Source organism: Peromyscus leucopus, chromosome 23 (assembly GCF_004664715.2).
Source record: "Peromyscus leucopus breed LL Stock chromosome 23, UCI_PerLeu_2.1, whole genome shotgun sequence".
Classification (NCBI taxonomy): Eukaryota; Metazoa; Chordata; class Mammalia; order Rodentia; family Cricetidae; genus Peromyscus; species Peromyscus leucopus.
Genome location: NC_051082.1, coordinates 37965469 through 37988482, shown reverse-complemented (window position 1 = coordinate 37988482; position 23014 = coordinate 37965469). Strand labels below are relative to the sequence as shown.

Genomic DNA, 23014 nt, shown 5'->3' with positions numbered 1-23014 from the left:
TCCCACACAGCATTCCAGATGCCCCACCCCTTCCCCCAATAGCCTCAGACACAAGGGGAGGCAGATCTGAAGTCAGTTGTCTCCATTGTGGTCCTCTTCTCTGAACCCTGACCCCCAGTTGGAGGAAACATGGGGGAGATCCATGGGACAGCATTACCCAAGATGGTTTCCAGGGGCTGGAGGTCCTGTTCACAAACACACACACACACACACACACACACACACACACGTTCATACATGCACACAGCACTCATATGCACAGGCAGGCTAGACAAAACCAATCCTAAAGCTCACTGGCTCCAAAACCATCTTTCTGAGGAATGCATAAACTTGATTTAATACTGGCTTTGACATATGGGATTCCAGGTGCTGAAGCCCTGAAATACCTTGGAATGTGCTAGAACAAAGTATAAGGCACCCTGTCTAGGCCCACCCTCGCCCACACCCATCTGGCCGGAAGTTGTTGAATAAGACCTTGGATTTCCAGTAGCCTCTTCCAGAGATTCTGAGTTGTCAGCTCAGGTCAGGAGCATGGCCTGCAGCTCCAACACTCAGCCAGTGTCCAGGTGGCATCTTATGACAAGGCTAGCCCAGGAGTAGAGGTGGCTGAGGATAGGCCCCTGACAGCCATGTTCTTAGCTGACATGTCACCTCAGAGGTTGGGGATGTAGACATTCCATAATTCTGATAGTTGAAGACCCTGCTCGTGGGCCCATCAGAGGGACCTCTGGAAGCCATCTCAGAAAACCAAGGTGGGGAAAAACCTGCTGAATGCAGCTTCATCATTTCTCTGGATTCTGTGAGATGAGAAGAAATAGCTAAGTAGCAGCATCCTCATCCCAGCTCTCAGTTCCTCCAGTACCAAGGACCAGCCATGGTGGACCAGAGTGTCAGCAGCTGCTTGGAATGTATGCCTTCGTTTCCCTGCACTGCCTCCAAACATCCCACACCAATTGTTTCCTTGAAGGTGGGCAGGAGGGAATAGAAGGTAATTGTGTCCAGAGATAAGCATGCTCCTCCATACAGTGGTTTCTAATGGCTCTGCTGTGATCTTGTCTCTTAACATACCAGGCCAGCCAAGAAGTTCCATCATGAGCACAGAATCAATTAGTAATGTCTGCATGGGGCACTATGTTGAATTCTACCTACCACTATGCAAATTCTGCAATTGATTGGTGATGTCCGAAATGGTCAGGGATATTCCCCATCTGTCATCTATAATGCTAGGTGGTTTTCCCCTGCAGCAGAAAGGGAGGTTCTCAGGACCTTAAAAATTGCTTCTCAAGTGCTCATTCCCAATTTTGCCCTTTTCTGAAGATGTTAATATTGGTTATAGTAAAAAAAAAAAAAAAAAAAAAAAAAAAAAAAAAAAAAAAAAAAAAAAAAGTCATTTGTCTAAAGTAGAAATACAGTACTGAATTAATTTCTTCTCCATGGAGACGACTAAATGTTTTCTTCCTTGCTGGAGACTCAAAAGGTAGTCTGGCTGTCAGTGAAAGGGACCTTAGACCCTTAAAGAATTCCATCCAGGAAAAGGCAGGCAGACCTTGGCACTATGCTCTGGGTTAGAGTTCTCAGTTCACTTCCCAAGATGCTTTGATCCCAAAGTCTAAATGACCCATGGAGTCTGGGTCATCTCATTTGGACACCTTGGTCTGCAGTGTGCTGGGCAGGTAGAGGTACCTCCAGATGGCATAGTAGTGGGTACCAGCACCAAATGCCACAAAGAGGTGCCAGATGGCATGGGCAAAGGGAATCCTCCCGTCACTCTTGAAGAACACCATACCCAAGCAGTAGAAGACCCCTCCTGTCATCAGCTCCCAGATGCCCTCAGTGTTGGGCTGTTGGAAGAAAAGGATTGGACACAAGTCAGAGGAAGAGCTAGTCATTTCCTGCCACCCAAACAAAAAGACATACAAGTTGTGAACAAGTCCAGAGTCAGTCCCCTAGGAAATCTCAACACTGTGATATCAAATTTTCCCATATTACTTTTCCAAATCTGCAGTTGGTTGATGACAGCGAACTCGAACCTCAGAGGCCCAGCACTTGGGAGAAGGCAAATGCAGCAGGATTAGAAATCCAAGGTCATGCCAGGATACACGAGGCTCTGCCTTAACAAAACAAAGCCAAAATCTCAAAAACCCCACTTTTATAGGGTCACATAGCAGGTTCAAGAATGTTAGCTAAATACTAAGACCCTTGGGGGAGGGGGCTTGAGATTTGGCTCAATAGTAGAGCACTTGCCTAGAATGTGCAACACCCTGGGTTCAGTCTCCATCATTGCACACACGTACTCACAGTCAGTTGATATACTCATATCATGGAATGTTATTTGTTACTTGGCTTTAAAAAAAAAAAAAAAAAAAAAAGACTTCTGACGAAGCCACGATGGGGAGGAGCTCCAAGGACACAACGCTAAGTGAAATAAGCCAGGCATGAAAACACAGCTACCATAAAATGTGACTGTCCCAAAGGAGCCCAGTCCACAGAGACAGTAGAAGGAGCATGCCATGGCCTGGATAGAAGGATGTTATGCAAAGCTATCCTCCCAGCCAAACTGTTGCCATCTTCAGGAGGTTTGGCCTGCTCACCAAGGATCATCACAGCTGGGCTTGTTGAGTGCTGACATTCCCTCCTGGAAAGAGGGGGCCAGGGAGGGTCATGGTAACCTCCATTGAGTATCCAGTCATCCCTCCCAATTTGTCCCCAATTGCACATGGCCTTGGGGTCTCTGAGAAGGGCTAGAGACTATAGGTGGGCAATATGGGAGGGAACTCCATCTGCATACCCATGAGGAGTCATCAGGCATGATGGATGCAATCTTCCAGTGTGGCTGCTAGAAAGTCACCCATGCTCCTGCCCATAATCCCTCACACAAAGCCCGGTAGGTAAACCTAAGGTGGATTTTGGTGAACTCAAGGAGGGGTAAATGTTCATATCTTCTCAGGGGAAGGAATTTTAGCCATAGAGAAGAAGAATTCTCTCTCTCTCTCTCTCTCTCTCTCTCTCTCTCTCTCTCTCTCTCTCTCTCTCTCTCTCAGTGTGTGTGTGTGTGTGTGTGTGTGTGTGTGTGTGGTGTGTGTGTATGTATGTGTGTATGTGTGGTGTGTGGTACATGTGCATGCATGTGGAGGCGAGAAGTCCACCTCAAGCACTGCTCCTCAGGACACCATCCACTTTCAGTTTTGTTTTGTTTTGTTTTGAAGACAGGGTTTCTCTGTGTAGCCTTAGCTGTCCTGGAACTTGCTCTGTAGACCAGGCTGGCCTCAAACTCAGAGATCCACCTGCCTCTACCTCTCAAGTGCTGGGATTATAAGCCCCAGCACCTGACCACTCACCTTGTTTTTATGAGACAGGGTCTCTCACTAGCCTGGAGCTCATCGGTAAGGCTATACTGGCTGGCCAGCAAGTTCAGAAATCCTCCCGGTGCTGGGATTACAAGGGCACACATCATGCCAGCTTTTTAAAAAGTTATTTATTTATTTGTGTGTGTGTGTGTGTGTGTGTGTGTGTGTGTGTGTGTGTGCACCATATGTGTGGGGGTGCCCAAGGAGGTAGGAAGAGGGCACTAGACCCCCTAAGCTGGAAGTTACAGGTGTTTGTGAGTCGCCTAACCTGGGTGCAGGAAGCCACACTCCTGCCCATCATCTGTACTGACACACAGGACCTAACCATCTTTAGGTCAGTCAGGTTCCACTGTCCTTGTCTTTCTACAACTTGAGCAGCCACAAAACAAAGTCTCTTGTAGACTGGGCAAGTGGCACCTGCCTGCAACCCGAGGACTGAGCAGGCGGAGGAAGAAGGGGTTCAAGGCCAGCCTGGGCTACAGAGCAGGACTCTGTCTCATGCAAACAACACAAATTAAAACAGAAAAAGAAAGAAAGAAAGAAAGAAAGAAAGAAAGAAAGAAAGAAAGAAAGAAAGAAAAAAAGAAAGAAAGAAAGAAAGAAAGAAAGAAAGAAAGAAAGAAAGAAAGAAAGAAAGAAAGAAAGAAAGAAAGAAAGAAAGAAAGAAAGAAAGAAAGAAAGAAAGAACTGGACATGAGGAATATTATTCAGCCTTGAAAAAGCAACACTATTTTACATAATGAGTTTGAGGCAAGTCTGGGCTTCAGGAGACCCTCTCAAGAAATAAAAAATGTCTCTTTGAAATCTTAAAGATCCCATGTGGTGCTTAATTTTAACCTCCAGCTTCACACAATCTAGAATTACCAGAGAAGAGAGTCACAGGAAATGTCTGGATCATGTTGCTTTGTGGATCTGTCCGTAGGAGATTGTCTTGATTATTATAACTGATGTCTGAAGACAAAGCCTAAAAATGGGCAGCACCAGTCTCTGGATTTGAGTCCTGCACTGTATGACAGTAGAATTGGTAAGCGGAGTAATAAGCACGCACTCATTTCTCTCTGCTCTTGATTGTGGTTGTCACTAGTTGCTTCAGGCTCCCTGCCTGGGCTTCCCCGCAATGATGGACTGTAACCTGCAATTGTGATCCAAATAAACCCTTTCTTTTCTAAACCGCTTTAAAAAAATATTTCATTTTTAGTTATGTGTATGTATATGGGAGGGAGGGAGGGACTATGCCCCATTTCTGTGCAGTACCTATGGAGGCCAGAAGAGGGCATCAGATTGCCTGGAGTTAAAAATGTTTGTGTTTGTAAGCCACCTCACTTAAGTGCAGGGAACCAAACTCAGGTTGGCTTGCAAGAGCAACAAGTGCTCTTAACCACTGAGCCACCCCGCCAGTCCAGCCCTCTAAGTCGCTATTTGTCATGCGGCAAAAAAAAATGAATCTAAAACATTTTGGGTGGTATTGTGAATAGCTCTAAGGTATCTCATCACACACACACACACACACACACACACACACACACACACACACACACAGTAACATGTTCCCTAGTCCTAAAGAACTGAATGTTAACCACACAGTAGTCAAAGCACCCAGTGTTTCTCAGCAGGTACTATGTACCAGGCACCATGGTCAGTGCCTTGCCTAAGCTGTCTAGTCGCCTCCATAGGATATGGAGACCTAACCTCAGACTTAGGCACAAGGGATGCTGCAGTTCCCAGGCGAGCTCTCCCTGTTCTCTGTCCCCTTAGGCAAGCACACAGACCCACTCAGCCTCTATTTCCCCTGCTGCCAGAGGAGAGGGCTTGATTGATAGTCTCAAGAGGCAGGTCCAGCTCACGCATGTGTTCCTTCCAGAAGATGGGTGTCCTCACCCTGGGCAAGTGGGACTTACCATGGAGAGGATGACCAAGGCAGGGAAAAATCCCATCACCACATAGCAGAGCAGCTCCACAAGCTTGTACCTGGGAAGACAAATCATGTGGTCTCAGGACAAGCTTCCAAAGAGGGACAGAGCACACAACTTTCTGTCGCTGAAGACCAGCACAGTGAGAAGAGGAGATTTTTCCTGTGTGGAACTCCTCTTTTCATATTCTGCCCATCACATCAACGGGTAATGGGAGTCGCGTGACCTTGGGCAAATCATATGACAAGCCCCTGGGCTTCTCTGAGCCTGTTTCTGAGTTTCTAAAGTTTACACTGCAGGTAGAACATGGATTGCAAGTTTAAGCATAGCAAGTACATGGATATCGCCAATGTGTGGCCTGTGGCAGACATTACTAATTAATCCCAGCATCTTCTCCCACAGGACCCAAGCAGCCATTCTCAGGTTTGCTGAATTGCTAGGTGAACCGAGCCCTATGCCATTCTGGACTGTCTGCCTCCTGGAGGCCCTGTGTGCTCGTGTTTGTAGGACTTGGTTGTTTTCTGTTGCTTCCCTGACTGTCATTCCAGTCCCATAGCAGGGGGAAAAAAAAAAAAAAAACAAGGTTTCAGGGTGACCTCTTAAAGCCGTTCTCCATTATCTGATAACACAGTTTAGGGAAGGCAGGTGACATGTGACCTAGTCCACTTAGTGGGTCAAGTTTCCTATGATGTCATAAAAAATGATCTAGAGAGGATAGGGTGCTGAATCGATGGCTCAGCAGTTAGTTAGAGCATGTGTAGTTCGAATCCCAGCACCCACAACAGGCAGCTCCTAACCTCCTACAGCTCCAGCTCTAGGGATCTGACACCCTCTTCTGGCCTCCTTGGGCACCTACATACATCCGTACATATACACGCACACAGACACACATACACGAAGTAAAATTTTTTGATGTGTGTGTGTGTTCATGGGTGTGCAGATGCACATATGTATGAGGTGTGAGCACATATGTGTGGAAGCCAGAGAGTAGCCTCAAGTGTCATTTCGAGGGTGCTGTCCACCTTGAGAAGGGGTCTCTTACTGATGGGGATCTTGCCAAGTAAGGTAAGGTGGCTGACCAGCAAGTCCCAGGGATCCTCCTGTTTCCGCCTCCTCAGCAGAGGGACAACGGGTACACCACTGTGCCCAGCTGTTAAAGTGTGTCCCGGGGATCAAATTCAGTACTTCATACTTGAACAACAGGAACTTCACCAACAGAGCCATCTCCCCAACACCCACTATGATTTTGGGGGGGGGGGCGGAACATTCAGGGCCCAGGGAGATGGCTTCATTGGTAAAGGGCTTTCTGTATGAGCATGAAGACCTGAATTCAGATCCCCACACCCGCATAAAAGTCAGGCATGATCACACACATCTGCAACCTCATTTTCAGATGGGAGACAGGAGGATCTCTAGAGCTCACTGGCCAGCATTAAACTCTGGCCCCTAAACACACACACACACACACACACACACACACACACACACACACACACACACTGCTTTAGATGTATCCCTCTGGGCCATGGGACCTGGTGTACAGCCATGGTCCTCAACGGTAGGATGCAGGCATTTTGGGGGTCATCTTGGGGGCTCACCTGCTTGAGGCTGCTGAGCAGGTGGCATTGAAGAATTAAGGGACAACTCACCAGTGTGAGTCCCCCAGCCCTGACTTACCGTTCATGGAAGAAAAAGACATAGATAGTACCAGTGGAGGCCATGATCCAGACCAGCCAGCGCATGTGGGAGGCCCAGGGGCCCAGCTCCCGGAGGTTCAGCCTGGGAGAGAGAAAGCCAAGGGCAGAGCCTGAGGGGACCACCAAGGACAATCACTATGTGGCCAGCCTGTCAAAGGAAGCTGACCCTAGAGCAGCCCGGTCCCCAATGGCTGCCCAGGTAGGACAAGGACTCTCACCAGAGGGAGGCATAATGCTGCACAAACTGAACTGGCAAAGTTGGAATGGTGGTACATACCTGTCGTCCCAGCACTCAGGAGGCTGAGGCAGGAGAGTCACCAGTTTCAGGCCAGTATGAGCGACACAGCTGACAAAAGACCCAGACAAAGCTAGCCTCGTGGCTGGGAAGACTTGTCAGTAAAATGCCAGTCACTCAAGCATTAGGACATGAGTTCAGATCCCCAGAACCCACATAATCCCTGGTGATGGGGAGGCCAAGACAGGAGGATTCCTGTGGCTCAGTCAACCATCAGCCTCCCTGAATAGTGAGTGGCAGGTTCAGTAAGAGACCCTGTCTCAAAAAATAAGGTGGAGATCAAACAAGAGAGATATCTGACCTCCACATGACCTTTGTCCTTCACATGAAGTTCTTCACAAGAACATGTATATACATATACACCACACACACATACCTTTTATAATATATATACCTTCTATTGGTTCTGTTTCTCTAGAGAACCCTAATACACCGCCATGCCCAGCTCTTGTAATTTTATACAGTATTTTGAGTACAGCTGGGCGGTGGTGGCGTACGCCTTTAATCCCAGCACTTGGGAAGCAGAGCCAGGTGGATCTCTGTGAGAGGCCAGCCTGGTCTACAGAGCAAGATCCAGGACAGACACCAAAACTGCACAGAAAAACCCTGTTTCAAAAAACAAAAACAAAAACAACAATGTTTTGAGTACATCTGTAGGTTTTTAATTTTTTAAACATTTGTTTGTGAGTGTGTGCGTGTGTGTGTGTGTGTGTGTGTGTGTGTGTGTGTGTGTGTGTGTGTCCATATGCTGTGGCACATGTGTGGAGAGCAGAGGACAACTTTGGGGGGTTGATTCTCTTCTTCTACTGTGTGGTTTCTGGGGCAAGAACTCAGGTTTGTCTATAGAAGTCAGGGCTGTCTGCAGGCACCATTTTAAAAATCTGCTAAGTCAACTTTTTTTTTTTTTTTTTTTTTTTTTTTTTTTTTTTTTTTTGGTTTTTTGTCTTTGTTTGTTTGTTTGAGACAGGGTCTTTCTATGTAGCTCTGGCTGTCCTGGAACTCACTCAGTAGATCAGGCTAGCCTCGAACTCAGAGCTCCACCTGCCTCTGCCTCCTCAGTGCTGGGATTAAAGACATGAGCCCCTGCTCCTGGCTAAGTCATCTTTTTTTTCTTTCCTTTTTATTTATTTAAATTTCTTTTATTTTACATACCAACCACAGTTCCCTAAGTCATCTGAAAGGCCCTATTCGTGGTCATTTTAAAAATAGGACAGACTGAACCAATGTGGTAAAATCCCCAGAAGCTATTAGTAGATGCTGGAGTGGGGAGAGCAGACGAGAACAGCAAGCTTGAGTTTGGAGAGTTACGCGTGTTCGCTGTGCCAGTCTTTAGGCCTTTAGGCCCAACACTGGGGAGACAGACACAGATGGGATCCAGCCTGGTCTACATAGTGAGTTGCAGGCCATCCAGGGCTACATAGTGCAACCCATCTTCAGAGGGGAGGGGAGGAGAGACAGAAACAGAGAGATTTGTTGTTCTTGCAGGGAACCTGGGTTCAAGTCCAAGCACCCACATTAGCCACCTGTCACTCCAGTTCGAAGGAACCTGACACTTTCTTCTGGCCTCCACAGGTTCCTGCATGTATATGGTACACATACACACATTGTCTCACACAGACACACAATTAAAAATAAATAAATACCCATACGGTCATATATGTCTGTCCGTCAACAAATATATGTGTGGGTACAACATAGCATGTTGAAAAGAAAACAAGGCTGCAGATTAGAGGATGAGAAAGAACTGATTGCAGGTATCGAGTTACAAAAGAGGAGATAAAGCTGATAGTTTTCCTGCTTCTAATTCTGTCATAGATTTTTGTTTTGGGTGATGAATATATGCATAAAAATATATTTGATAATAAAAATGTAAACTCCAAGCTTCCATTCCAGATGGCTAGTCTAACTCTACAGAAGTTCATTGAGAAGTCAGACTTGGGATATGGCTAATTTTTGACTTGTGATTTTATTTTTGCAAGTTAAGACAGTTTATAAATATTAAGGTAAAAAATAAATCTTAAAAAAAAAAAAAAAGAATAGTAGAGCCAGAGAGTTCAGCAGTTAAGAGCACTGTCTACTCTTCCAGAGGACCTGGGTTCAGTTTCCAGCACCCACAGTTCCAGGGGATCCGGCACATAACGGACATGTGAGGTGTATCATGCAGGCAAAACAGCAATGCACATAAAATACAAATAAACGAATTTGAAAAAAGGAAGCAAATGTGCTGGCTAGTGCTAACTGTCACCTCGATGAGACCTAGAATCTCCCAGAAGGTCCTCTAGGACGGCTGTGAGTGGTGGTGACTGCTGTAGGGAGACCACCCAGTGCGGATGGCACCAGTTTTCATCAAGTTCCTGCCTGGAAGGGCGGGCTGTACTCCCGAGCCCCCAGTGGGAATCAACGCTTGCTCCCTCACGCTGCTTTCATCGTGGTGTCCCATCACAGTCTGAGGTGGCGGCAGGACAGCAAGATTATACTCTTTACACACAAGATGAATTACGTACGTGTAGATGCAGAGAAAGATCTGAGCCCTTTCCCTAGCAGTTTGGTTTAGAAAAAGACAACTAATAAGGTGCCAAGCATGAAGATCCTTTAACTCTTCTCTGGAATGAAGTCTTGCATGAGAAAGCCTTTAATTTTTTCTAAATTTATATGGGGGGGGGTGCACATGAGTGCAGGTGCCAGTGGAGACCAGAAGAATATTGGGATATTTTATTTGTGTACCCCAATAAAGCTTATCTGGAGATCGGAGGAAAAAGCTAGCCGCTATATTAAACATAGAATTCAGGCAATGGTAGCACACGCCTTTAATCCCAGCACTTGGGAGGCAGAGGCAGGCAGATCTCAGTGGAAGCGAGCAGAACTGGAGGTAGAGGTGGTTGTGAGCTGTCTCACATTGGTGCTGGGAACTGAACTCCGGTCCTCTGCAAGAGCAGCAGGTGCTCTCAACCACTGAAAGATAGAGGGGAAAGAGCAGGAGGAGAAACGTGTGGGGTGGGAGGACACTCTACTCAGTATCTAGTCATCACAGGAGGCAGAGCAGGTGGATCTCTGTGAGTTCAAGGCCAGCCTGGTCTACAGCGTGAGTTCCAGGACAACCAGGGCTGTTACACCAAGAAACTCTGTCTTCAAAAAGAAAGGAAGGAAGGAAGACAGACAGACAGACAGACAGACAGACATGTTAAGCAGCAGAGCATGGTGGTATACACTGTAGTTCCAGCTGCTACCCGAGGAAGACTGAAGTAAGGATGATCTGTTCACAGAAGTTCCTTCCTAACCAGCCAAGGCAACATAGCAAGATGCCATCTCAGAAAAAGTGTGGGAGGAAGAATGTTTACCTAGCACTTGTGAAAGAAAGTCTAAGCTCTACCTATATCACAGTGGTTTAAAAAAAAATGCAGTTTTCTATGTGGAAGAAATGTGGTCATCCAAATTCCTGAAAAATGATGGAGGGTGATTCCAGACACCAACACACATAAAACATGCACACATATGTACACCACATACACACACACACACACACACACACACACACACACACACACACACACACACACACACACACACACACACGAAAAGGAAAACAGGCATGAGGTAAAAGTATAAATAGATACTTGGCATTTTGCTTTGTTTTCCAGACAGGGCCTCACTATATAGCCAGGGTTGGCTTCAAGCTTTGCCTCAGCCTCCCAAAGCCTGGGGTTGCAAGTACATGCCACACATGTGTCTAAATACATGCTTTACAATGTACAGTATATGTATGAAACATTGAGGGAAAGTATGGCTCAGTGATAGAGAACTGATTTGATTCCCAGCACCACAAGGAAAAAAAGATAAAAATATGAATAATATATTTTTTTGAAACAGGGTCTCACTGTGTAGCCCTGCTGACCTCAAACTCACAGAGATCTACCCTCCTCTGCCTCCCTAGTACTGGGATTAAAGGTGTGCACCACCACATCCAACACAAAGTAATGCTTTTAAAACACACATATAAGCCAGGCACCATGGTACATACTTGTAATCTCAGCACTGGAAAAGCAGAGGCAGAAGGATCAGGAATCCAAGGCCAGCCTAAGATACATAGGGAGTTCAAGGCTGGCCTGGGTAACCTGAGACCGCACCCTCCACACACACATTCTCTCTCTCTCTCTCTCTCTCTCTCTTCTCTCTCTCTCTCTCTCTCTCTCTCTCACACACACACACACACACACACACACACATACACACACACACAAATAATGATTAAAAAAAACAAAAACAAAACCACATGCATATCTGCATACATGTACAAATGTGTCTATACATCTATACAACCGTTGACATTTATATCTGTAAATATATGTTAATACATGCTAATGTATACATAAGTATTTGCATACACATAGACATACACATTTGCTCTTTTTTGACTACAACAACCCTTGAAGGACACTGGTAATAAGTAGGTATTTCTTGGCACAAGAGAGAAGATGAGCATGTCTTTTCACCTACTCCCTGTCTGTGTGGTCACCAATCACCCACCCAAATGTAGACAGAAATTCAAACAGGAGAAAGGAAGGCAGCCAGGGTAGCGGGGAGGGTTGCTGGCACTCACCAAGGAGCATAGGAAGCCGCGATGAAGAAGTAAATGACCATCCGGTCGATCATGTGCAGGCAGTGTTCTACCATCCTAGGGTGGGTAGAGGAGGTGGCAGATCATAACCACTATGTCCCAGGGAGGTATGGGAGTGCCCACAGCACTGCCTAGGGACAGCCTTGCCTTCCCCAGTGGAAGAGAGACTAAGAGACAGAGTTGAGAGAGGTGCCCACCCCACCCTGGAGACACCCCCTCCAGCCTGAGTCTCTCCACCCGTAAGGGACCAGAGCACAGTTTTCCAGGCTGCCTGCCATGCTGGGGGTTTATGAAAGCACCTCAGGACCCCGTTACGGTGAAAGCTGGCATGCTTCGACTATGTGTGTACAGAGTGTATGCCCATGTGCCCTTCCCGTGGGTTGGGTGGAGGGTACCTGAGGTGGCTCTTCTTCCAGGAGACTGTGTGGAAAATGGTGGATACTACAAAGAGGCCACAGAGGCCAAGGCCGTAGATCCAGGCAGATATGGTTTCCCAGTCATCGTCCGACAGGAAGTAGAGGTTGGAGCTGCCAAGGATGCTGGGAATGATCCAGAACTAGAGTGAGAGAAGACAGAACAGGGCCAGCCTTTTTTAAAATAGATACATTTTCTGAAGATACATTTTATTTTTAATTTTGTGTATGTATGTGGGGTGGGGCTGGGAGTTACATTATGAATGCAAGAGTCCAAAGAGGCCAGAAGAAGAAACTGGATCCCTAGGCGCTGGACTTTGTGATGGTTTTAAGATAGCTGGCTGTCTTAAATATCACCGTCACATGGGTGCTGGGAAACAAATTCAGACCGTCTACAAGAGCAGTGCATGGTCTCAACTGCTGAAGCATCTCTCCACCTGCAAGGACCAGCCCTTTTGCGGGTTGCATGGGGGAGTATGTGATGTGGAGCACAGCAGGGTTTTATGTGACTTACGGCACTGGGTTACACTTTCCTGCACGTGCATGTGAAGGCCAAAGATCAACCACAGGCCTCATTCCTCAGGCACTGTTCACCCCACTTGTTTGTCTATTGGAAACATTTTTGTTAACTGAGTGTGTGTGTGTGTGTGTGTGTATGTGTGTGTGTGTGTGTGTGTGTGTGTGTGTGTACAAGAGTGGACTATTGGAGATGAGAGGTAGGCAGTTCTCTTCTACCATGCAGGTGTTGGGAATAACTCAGGTCTTCATGCTTGTGTAGAAAGCATTTTACTGAGCCATCCTCACCAGCCAGGCTCAGGGGAGTACAGAGCCCCAAGATCTCTGCACTGACTCGCTCCCTTTCTCTAGATCGTGCTCCCATTACCTAGACAACATGGTGCCCACTGAGCACATGAAGGCTAACAGTGCCACTAAAGAAGTGAGGCGTTTCATTTCTGAGGAATGGGGTCAATTTTCATTTTTAAAAACTTGAATTGACACATAAGACATAAAAACTGTACCTATTGGGAGCTGAAGAGACAGCTCAGTGGTTAAGAGCACTGACTGACCCAGGTTCAATTCTCAGCACCCATACCGTGGCTTACAGCTACCTGTAACTCCAGCTCTAGGGAATCTGATCCCATCTTCTGGCCTCTGTGGACACCAGGCATGCACACAGTGAACAGACAAGCATCCAGGCCAAATACCCATCGACATAAAATCACAGTTACAAATGAAAGTTTGTACATAATGGACTGGGTAGATGGCTCAATGGGTGGGGCACTTGCCATGCAAGTGTGAGGACCCAAGTTCAGATCCTGAAAACCCAAATAAAGACAGACATGGTTGTTGGGAGCCAGGCAATCCAAGGCTTTCCTGAGGCCCTGGTGTATGGAGAAGGAACATAGTTCCCTGTCTAAAACCATGAACATGCTTGGCACAGCCAGTAATGGCCTGGGAGCCGAATCTTGGGGGAGCTGCAATTTCAGATCCTGGGATCTAACTCTTCCCCACTAAAGGGCTGTTCTTATCAGTCCAAGGCCACCGTGTGCTCAGTCTGCGACACACTTGAGATATCTGGTGTCCCTTTTGTGCAACATTGTTTGATTAGCTCCTGGCTGACTTTGTCCCACTGTGGGATAGGTTTCTGTTGACTCTCCCATTTCCCCTGCAAATAGTATATAAAATGCAGTGGTGGCGCACACCTTTAATGCCAGAATTTGAGAGGCAGAGGCAGGTGGATCTCTGAGTTCGAGATCAGCCTGGTCTACAGAGTGAGTTCCAGGACAGCCAAAACTATTACACAGATAAACCCTGTCAAAGGGAGGGAGAGAGGGAGGGAGGGAGGGAAGGAGGGAGGGAGGGAGGGAAGGAGGAAGGAAGGAAAGAAAGAAACCTCATGCAGCCCTCCTGATTTCAGCCTTCTGTCTTTATTTCCTCGTTCCTGGTCCTCCTCCTCAACACCATGCTGCTTTGAACCCTTATTCCTGTGGTTTGGGTCACATGGTAGCACGTGTCTGTAATCCTGGTGCTTCTACACAATCCCAGCATTTCTACAGAGAGATGGAAGGAAGAATTCCCAAAAACGCATGGGCGAGCTAGCCTGGCCTACACCTGTCCAACAGAGACCATCTCACACAAGGTGGGAGGTGAGAAATGACACCTTGCCCTCTGCCCTCCACACCTGCATCATGGCACACGTGTGCTCACACTCTCACATACAAATAGGCAGGCACACACACACACACACACACACACACACACAGATTTTAAAAAAGTTGTACATGTTCACGTGGTTCCATGAAAATTCTGTTTGAGACAGGATTTCATGGCAGGCTAGCCTCAAACTTGTAACTATCTCCAATCTCAGCCTCTCAAAGGCTAGAGTCACAGGCCTGTGCCACCATGCCTGGCTCCATGCAGAGTTTTATCATCATCATCATTATTTAAGAATTCATTTTAATTATGTTTGTGGAGGGATGCATTGAGTGCAGGTGCCAGTGGAGGCCAGAAGAAGGCATTAGAATACCCGAAGATGGAGTTACAGGCTGTTATGAGCTGTCTGCTATGGGTACAGGGACTTGAACTCAGATCAAAGACAGCTATCTCCTCACACTTTATCCTTGCTTTAGGATAAAAACTCCCAAATCCTTGTAGGTTTGTTTGTTTCTTGTTTGCAGTGCTGGGGGTAGTACCCTGGGCCTCCCTCATACTGTACAAGGACTCTACCAGCTGAGCTACATCCCCAACCCTCTTTCAAGAGTTTTGAAATGTACAGTTCCATAGTTGCGTTGGAAGAAGACTTGTGAATCATTCCCAAAGCCCTGAGTTCCTTCCCCATCACCACATAAAGCAGGCATGGTAGTGAACACCTGTAATCCCAGCATTCAGGAGGTGGAGATTGAAGGAAGAACCTTCAGAATTCAAGTTCATCCTTAGCTACATAGTGAGTTTAAGACTAGCCTGAGCTACATGGGACCCCATTTCAAGAATAGACAGAGCAGGGGGAGAGGTAGGCCACTCAAAAGCTATAGAAAGCAAACCCCTGAATCCTTTACCTTTACAAATCTGTGACCTGCTTCCCCTAAACCTTCCATCTTTTCCTCATGAGAGTACTGGAAATTGTTTTAACAACTGAGTGATGGACAGGTCATTCTAGCTTGGTAAATGTTATGAATAATCTTTTTGTACACGGTGAAGGTGTGTCATTCTGATTGGTTTAATAAAAAGCTGAATGGCCTTTAGCTAGGCAGGAGGTACAGGTAAGACAGTCAGACACAGAGAATGATGGGAAGAAGAAGGGCGGAGTCGTCAGCAGACACAGAGAGAGCAAGACATGCTGGAGGACAGGTAAAGGCATGAGCCATGTGGTAACACATAGATTGATAGAAATGGCTTAATTTAAATTGTTAAGAGCTAGTTAGAAACAAGCCTAAGCTATCAGCTTTTATAATTAATAATAAGTCTCTGTGTTGTGATTTGGGAGCTGGCTGATGGGACAGAAAAATCCACCTACAGTTCTATAGTCCATTGTGCTTCCTTTAGGCCCGCACTACTGGGGCCCCTGAGAGATTAAAGAAACAGGTCACATGGGGTGGTTTGAGAAGGACTGAGGAGATGGCCCCACCAGCAAATTGCTGGCTGGACAATCATGAGGACCTGAGTTCAGATTGCCATATCAAAAGCTGAATCCCATGCTTGGAATCCCAGAATTGGGAAGCAGAAATTGTCAGGCCCCTGGCATCATCAAGTCAGTCAGCCAAGGCTACTTGACTAGCTCCAGGTCCCAGTGAGAGACAGCATCCATAAAACAAGATGGAGTCAGCAAGATGATTTCATGTAAGCCTGATACCTAAGTTTGATCCCTGAGCCCCACGGTGCAATTCTGAAAGTTGTCCTCTGACCTCCACACTTGCACACCCACACTCACACAAAAATAAAAAATAAATAATTTTAAAGAAACAAGAGATGACTCATCAGTTAAAAGTGATCTGTGCTCTTTTATTCAGGATCTCTCTATGTAGCTCTGGCTGTCCTGGAGCTTGCTATGTTCAGCCTGGCCTCAAACTCACAGAGATCCTCCTGCCTCCTCTGCCTCTGCCTCCAGGATGCTGAGACTAAAGGTGTGCACCATGAATGTAAATCCAGCTTTCAGTGCTCTTTTAGAGGACCTGGGTTCAATCCCAGCACCCACACTGAGCAGTTCACAACTGCCTGAAACTTCAGCTCTAGGAAATCTGACGCCCTCTTCGGGCCTCTATGAGCACCTGCACTCACCTGCATATACAGACAGATAATATATATCATAGATTGAGGAGAGTGCCTTCTTTACCCCCCACCCTGAAGGGTCCCCATGTCAGTACCCCATTAAGTCAACTCACAGCATGGGTAGCACAGTTGGCTGCGTGTTCATACTCTGTGGGCTGGTACCTCTTGTGTGCCGGGACTCGGTCATTCATAAACCTGCAATGAGAGGCAGAAAGAGTTTCAGAAAGACTGGATGAGGAAGCCAGAGTCCAGATTCTCACCCACACAGCTTTCCTTCTCTCTCTCTCTCTCTCTCTCTCTCTCTCTCTCTCTCTCTCGTTTTTTGAGACAGGGTTTCTCTGTGTAGTTTTGGTGCCTGTCCTGGATCTCGCCCTGTAGACCAGGCTGGCCTTGAACTCACAGAGATCCACCTGGCTCTGCCTCCCGAGTGCTGGGATTAAAGGCGTGTGCCACCACGGCCCGGCCCATCTCGATTTCTGAGTACTGCAGTTTTCAATTGTGTGTATGTGCTTCTGTGGTGTATGCATATGTGCTTGCTTTTGTATTCACACACATAGGCCAGTAGCCGACATAGAGTGTCTGCCTCAATTGCACCCCTCCCTTTTTTTTCAGACAGGGTCACTTACTGAATCCAGAGCATGCCATTTCAACTAGGCTGGCTGGCCAGTGAGCCTCAGAGACCCGCCTGTCTCCGGCCCCGCCCCACTTCCCACTGCAAGCTCTGTCATCACATGCACCTGCCTTTTACATGGGTTCTGGGATTTGAACTCAGGCCCTCATGCTTATCCAGCAGGTGCTTTACCTGGTGAGCCATCTCCTCAGTCCTAAGTAATAAACATCTTTTCCCACTAAGTGTTCCGTGTCTAATCCTCAATATGATGTTTATTTACTGGGGATGGGGAGACAACTCAGCTGGCTGAGTGCTTTCCTAGTGTGTGCAAAGCTCTGAGTACCACCCCAGCACCTCATAAACACACGTAATCACTGCACATGTGTAACCCCTGCACTTACAGGCCAGAGGCAGGAGGATCCTGAGTGCTGGGATTACAGATACACATCACCACACCTGGCTCTTGCAGCACTGGGTGGACCCCAGGGCTTCACGCAAACTATGCAAGCACATTACCACCAACTGAGCCACAGTTCTAGACTTAAATTTCTCTTAAAAATAAGAATTCCTGGAGCTGGAGATGGCTCAGGGGTTAAGAGCTCATATTCTCTTGCAAAGGACCCAAGTTCAGATCCCAACACCCACATCACGCAGCCCACAACCCCTAGAACTCCAGTTCCAGGAGATCTGAGGCCATCTTAGCATTTCTGCACACCTGCATATATGTGTACACACACACACACACATGCACACATGCACGCTAATAAACATTTGTGGTGCACGCCTTTAATCCCAGCTCTTAAGAGTCAGAAGCAGGTAAATCTATGTGATTTCAGGGCCAGCCTGGTCTACTCAGAGAGTCTCAGGTCAGCCAGGGCTACATATTGAGACCCTGTCTAATAAATAAATAAATATTTTAAAATAACAAGCATTTCTTGTGTGTTGGTTTATGGAACCCTCAAATGTCTTTGCCTCCATACAGCACAGTTTGGAGCAGAGAAGTTACATCACCAGGTGGTACAAGACCAGCCCAGCCGGTTTCTGAGCCTGTCTCTACCATGACATGAGTGTGAAGGGCATTTCAGTGAGCCTGGTTGACACTTGAGAGTCAGTGGGACCAGGAAGAGGTGTCCCAGATCTTCCGATGGAAACAACTGTACACATCCGGCTCTCAGCCTAAAAGACAGAACCAGCAAGCTGTGCAGTGTTCTCTGCAGACTCTCAAGTTTCCCCTGGAGCTTCACCCAGCATCCTCCACCAGAGGGAGTCAGATGTCACCCAAAGACATCGAGCTCAGTCCCTCATGATTCCATTTATACAGGCTGAGGAAATAAATGCTCAGTGGGTAAAAGTGCTTGCTGCACAACACAAGGACCTGAGTTTGAATCCTGAAGCACTCATGTGAAAAAGTTGGGTGTGGCTGTACACTCCTATAATACCAGCACTGGCGGCGGAGGAGAGAGGACACACACAGACAGATCCTGACATCTCACTGGCCAGTATACCTGAGCTTCTGATCTGATTCAGACACAGACCCTGTCTTAAGGTAACAAAACAGAGACCGATAGAGAAAAGTACTCAGGATCTTCCTTTGGTGTCCACATGCGTGTTCACACACATGTGAACACAATTATTACTGTGCGTTCCTCCAAAACGTATAGCTCAGAACAAAGAGCCCTGTGCATCATGATTCTTTGAGGTTTTATTGAGTACCTGCTGGATCAATGCAAGGTCCCTGGAACATGCATTTAGCACCTTCTGTTTGCCAGTACTCTCCTGATACAGTAGATGGAGCATTTGTGGAGCACCTTGCTGTCTGCAAGTCAGGGACAGCTCGAGGACCATTTATTGAACACCTTTTGTATACTGGAGTTGTGCTGGTAAATATGCTGGAGCTTTTGATGAGAAGCTTTCTGTGAGCCTGCTCTCTGCTACTATAGTTCACAGAGCATTTATTGGATGCCTTCTGTAGGCTAGCTTCTGGAATGCCGGTGTGGCAAGACAGGGACAAAGGCCGGAGGGAGGTGGTTCGGTGCTGGCCACATGGCTTGTTCTGGTGCTCCTGTGTCTGATATATGATGATACCTCCACGACTCCAGAGACCATGTCAGCTCCCCTGACCCACTGCTCTAGCCACTGCTCTTCCACAGCATCCACGCCGGACTGCACAGTCCTGGTCACGTAATTCCGCTGTCACATGGACAGGGGAACGCTGAGCTCATCAGACAGGTAAGAAAACTAAGGTGCCAGGCTGAAAGTCCCAGAACTTCTGGACCATAAAAACCAACTCCCAGTGTTTTCCATCCCAGGATGTGGGTGCCTTTGCAGGGGCAGATTGCAAACCAGACATGTGGGGGCTGGAGAGTTAGCTCAGCGGTTAAGAGCACTGGCTGTTCTTCCAAAAGACCCGGGTTCAATTCCCAGCATCCATATGGCAGCTCACAGCTGTCTATTAGTCTATCTCCAGAGGATATGAAACATTTAATGCAGGCGAAACACCCATACACATAAAAAAAATAATAATATTTTTTAAAAAGAAAGAACACCAGGCACACATCTAGTGCAGATTATCCAAGCTGTTTGGGAAGCTGAGACAGGAGAGTCACAAGTTTGAGAGCTGCTGGAGATATAAAGTGGGGCTGAGACTAATCCTGGGCAACTTAGGGGGGTCCTGACTCCAAGCACAAAGAGGTTTGGAGATGTGGCTCAGTGGTAGAGCACCTGCCTAGAATCCCCCAGTGAGGGGTTGGGGGTGTGGCTCAGTGGTAGAACCCCTGCCTAGAATCCCCCAGAGAGGGGTTGGGGTGTGGCTCAGTGGTAGAGCCCCTGCCTAGAATCCCCAGTGAGGGGCTGGGGTGTGGCTCAGTGGTAGAGAACTTGCCTAGAATCCCCCAGTGAGGGGCTGGGGTGTGGCTCAGTGGTAGAGAACTTGCTTGGAATCCCCCAATGAGGGACCAGGGCATGGCTCAGCATATGCAAGACCCTAGGTTCAAGCTCCAGTACCACAAATAAAATTTTGCAGAAGAACAGTATGGAGAAGGACGACATATAAGGCAGTTGCAGGGAGAAGATGGCCTCATGTCACAGAGGCAAAGATGGGAGCAACATTTCTCGAAGCCACCAAAGATTCCAGAACCTAGAAGAGGAGACCTCAGAACTAGAAAGAACAAGTCCTGCCCACACCTCGATCCTGGAAGTCAGCCTTCCAAGAACTGTGAAAGAATAACTCTGTGCCCAAGCACTGAGTGTAGGCTACTCCATTCCTGCAGGCAGATGACAGTGGCCCATGTCACAGCAGGTGTGATAATTAGCTCTATCAAAGCCCCCAAGAAGCAATGACAATTGATGCGGCCACCAGCTGGTCTGAAAGTAGGTGGACAACTGAGAGACCCACAGGTGGGCAAGCTCATCACCCTCTGCAGGAAGGAGGTCCTGCACCTGTCACCAGGAGCCACCTTATCCTCTCCTGTGCCTTTAACTCCAGGCAAGCCACCCATGGTGCCAGCCATGCGGGTCCAGGGTGATGTCACAGTTGCCGTGGCGACCTGGGGCAGGCCGTTATTTATTTATTTCTGTCTTCCACAAAACTCCCCTTGTCTCTCCTTTAGGCTGTAGCTATTGAATGGAGGGTGATGGAGGAGGAAAAAAAGAGAGGCTTGAAAGTGGGGGGAGCATGCCTTGGCAAAAGCCCAAGAAACCATTCCCACCACCCCAAAGACCCATGGACTTTTCTTTTAACTCCTTGTGACCCAGTGCTTTTCTTCAAAAAACCTTAGACAGGCATTTTAAAGAGCAACGAATTCACTTTTTGTGTTTTAATTTGTATACAATAAAAAGGTCTCCTGATTTTGTAACATGGTTTGGGGAGTTTTAATGGATTTTTTTGATTATGAACTCGTCATCACCCTTAAATAATGTAGCTGGCTATAATGATGCATGCCTGTAGCCCCAGATCAGGATCAGGACGTTAAGGGCAGTCTGAGCTACACAGTGAATTTGAAGTTAACCTGAACTACATGAGACCCTGTTTCAGAAAACCAATAGATGAATCAAGACAAAGCACATTCTTAGGTGGAAGGGAGCTGTGCTTTGAATAGCAAACAATCTATGCAAATGAGTCAAAGAGGAACTTGTGTACACAAAAGAAAAATGGACCACACTAAAGGAAACCTTAAGGCTGAGGATACAGCTCAGTGGTACTGCACTTGTCTAAATAACCCCAGTGAGGGGTGCAGGTGGGGTCAGCAATAGAGCACCTACCTAGAAACCACTCCCCCCCACACCCAGTGAGGTTCTGGAGGTGTGGTTTGGCAGTAGACCACATGCCTAGTATGTATGTACCAGGCCCTGGTTTCTATCCCCAACACTGAAAAAAAAAATTCTTGTTAAAGATCGTTTTGGTCATTTCTCAACTCTTTCGTCTCCTTTTCCCCATTACACAGCCTTTAAGTCAGGTTTTAACATTTAGTATAATGAATTTTACCTGCGTTGTTTATGCTCTTTCCTAATTTTTTAGAGAGAGAGTTTGAGTCAGGGTATCCACATGAGGGTCAGCAAACAATGTAAGAGTTGGTTCTCTCCTTCTACTTTGGGGGTTCCAGGACTCAAACTCACACGGCTATGCAAGAGCTTCTCACTGACGAGTCATTTCATTGGCTCAGTGTGTTGCTGTTTTATGAAGTTTTTTATTTATTTACTTTGTGTGTGTGCTTGCACATGTATGTAGAGGTTGATATCACACCAGGTCTGCACGTGGATGCTGAGGACTGAACTCCAGCCCTCAGGTGGCACTGGATATGCAAACTGAGCCATCTCCACAGCCCCTCTTCTTTTTATTTTCTTTGTGATTCATTTTATTTTGCAGTACTGGAGAAGGACTCCAAGGCCTTGTGCATGCTAGGCGTGATGGTTAGTGTCAACTGACGAGCTGACAGAGTCTAGAATCACCTGAGAATCGGACCTCCAGTCATTCTTGTGGGGATTATCTTGATTTTATTAATTGAGGTGGGAAGACTCGCCCACTGTGGGTGGTACCCATTCACTGGATGGGATCCTAGAATGTATAGATGAAGAAGGAGGCCACATCTTTAATCCTAATCCTCCTGGAGGCAAAGGCAGGCACTTCTCTGAGAGTTAGAGGCCAGCCTGGGCTACATAGAGAGTTTCAGGTCAGCCAGGTATACATAGTGAGAACCTGTCTCCAAAGTGGGGTGGAGCTGAGTGAGCAGCAGCATACAATCTTCTCTTCATTCTCCTGATCGTGGGTACAGTGAGATCAACTGCCTCAAGCCCCTGCTGCCTTGACTTGCCTGCCATGATGGATAGGACCGTTGAACTTCAGCTGAAATAAATCCTTTCTCCCTTATGTGGTCCTTGTCAGGATATCTCATCACAGCAACAGGGAAGGAAATCAAGACACGAGGCAAGTGCTCCCCCACAAGCCGCTCCCCCAGCCCCCCTTCCTCTTCAGTGCTGAGAAGTATTCCAATGTATGAATGTATCAGTCCCCTGTAGATCAGGGCAGTGTGTGTGTGTGTGTGTGTGTGTGTGTGTGTGTGTGTGTGTGTGTGTGCATGTGGAGGCCAGAGGCTGACACTGGGTGTTTTCCTCAGCCACTCTCCACCTTCCTTTCTGAGATCTCAGGGTCTCTCTCTGAGCCTCAAGCTGACCGATTTGGCTCGGTTGGATGCCAATGGACTCTAGGGACGCACCAGTCTCTGCCTCCCTGGGGCTGGGGTTATAGATGTGCACTGCCATGCCCAACTTTCTACATGGGTGTTGGGGGTCCTTGTGTTTGTGCAGCAGACACTTGACCTCCCAAGTCACTACCCCCAGCCCCAGAGCTCTGATGTTAACAGACA

At 47.2% G+C, this 23014-nt stretch overlaps 1 protein-coding gene across 2 annotated transcripts in view; it reads right to left on the bottom strand.

Annotated features, from left to right (window-relative positions):
* Positions 1-310: 310 nt before the first annotated feature.
* The window catches only part of Mmd2 (monocyte to macrophage differentiation associated 2), a 46959-nt gene continuing 24255 nt past the window's right edge, over positions 311-23014 (bottom strand). Inside the window, exons 2-7 of one of the 2 annotated variants that reach the window (XM_028887378.2) lie at positions 16657-16738; positions 12260-12420; positions 11847-11921; positions 6935-7036; positions 5246-5315; positions 311-1841 (exon numbers count right to left, since the gene is read on the bottom strand). In XM_028887378.2, the coding sequence (XP_028743211.1) occupies positions 1638-1841; positions 5246-5315; positions 6935-7036; positions 11847-11921; positions 12260-12420; positions 16657-16738 (694 nt within the window). In that variant the 3' untranslated portion in view covers positions 311-1637. Of the gene's footprint in view, positions 1842-2451; positions 2636-5245; positions 5316-6934; positions 7037-11846; positions 11922-12259; positions 12421-16656; positions 16739-23014 lie in introns of those variants that run through there. The other variant, XM_037198432.1, reaches the window with a different exon arrangement.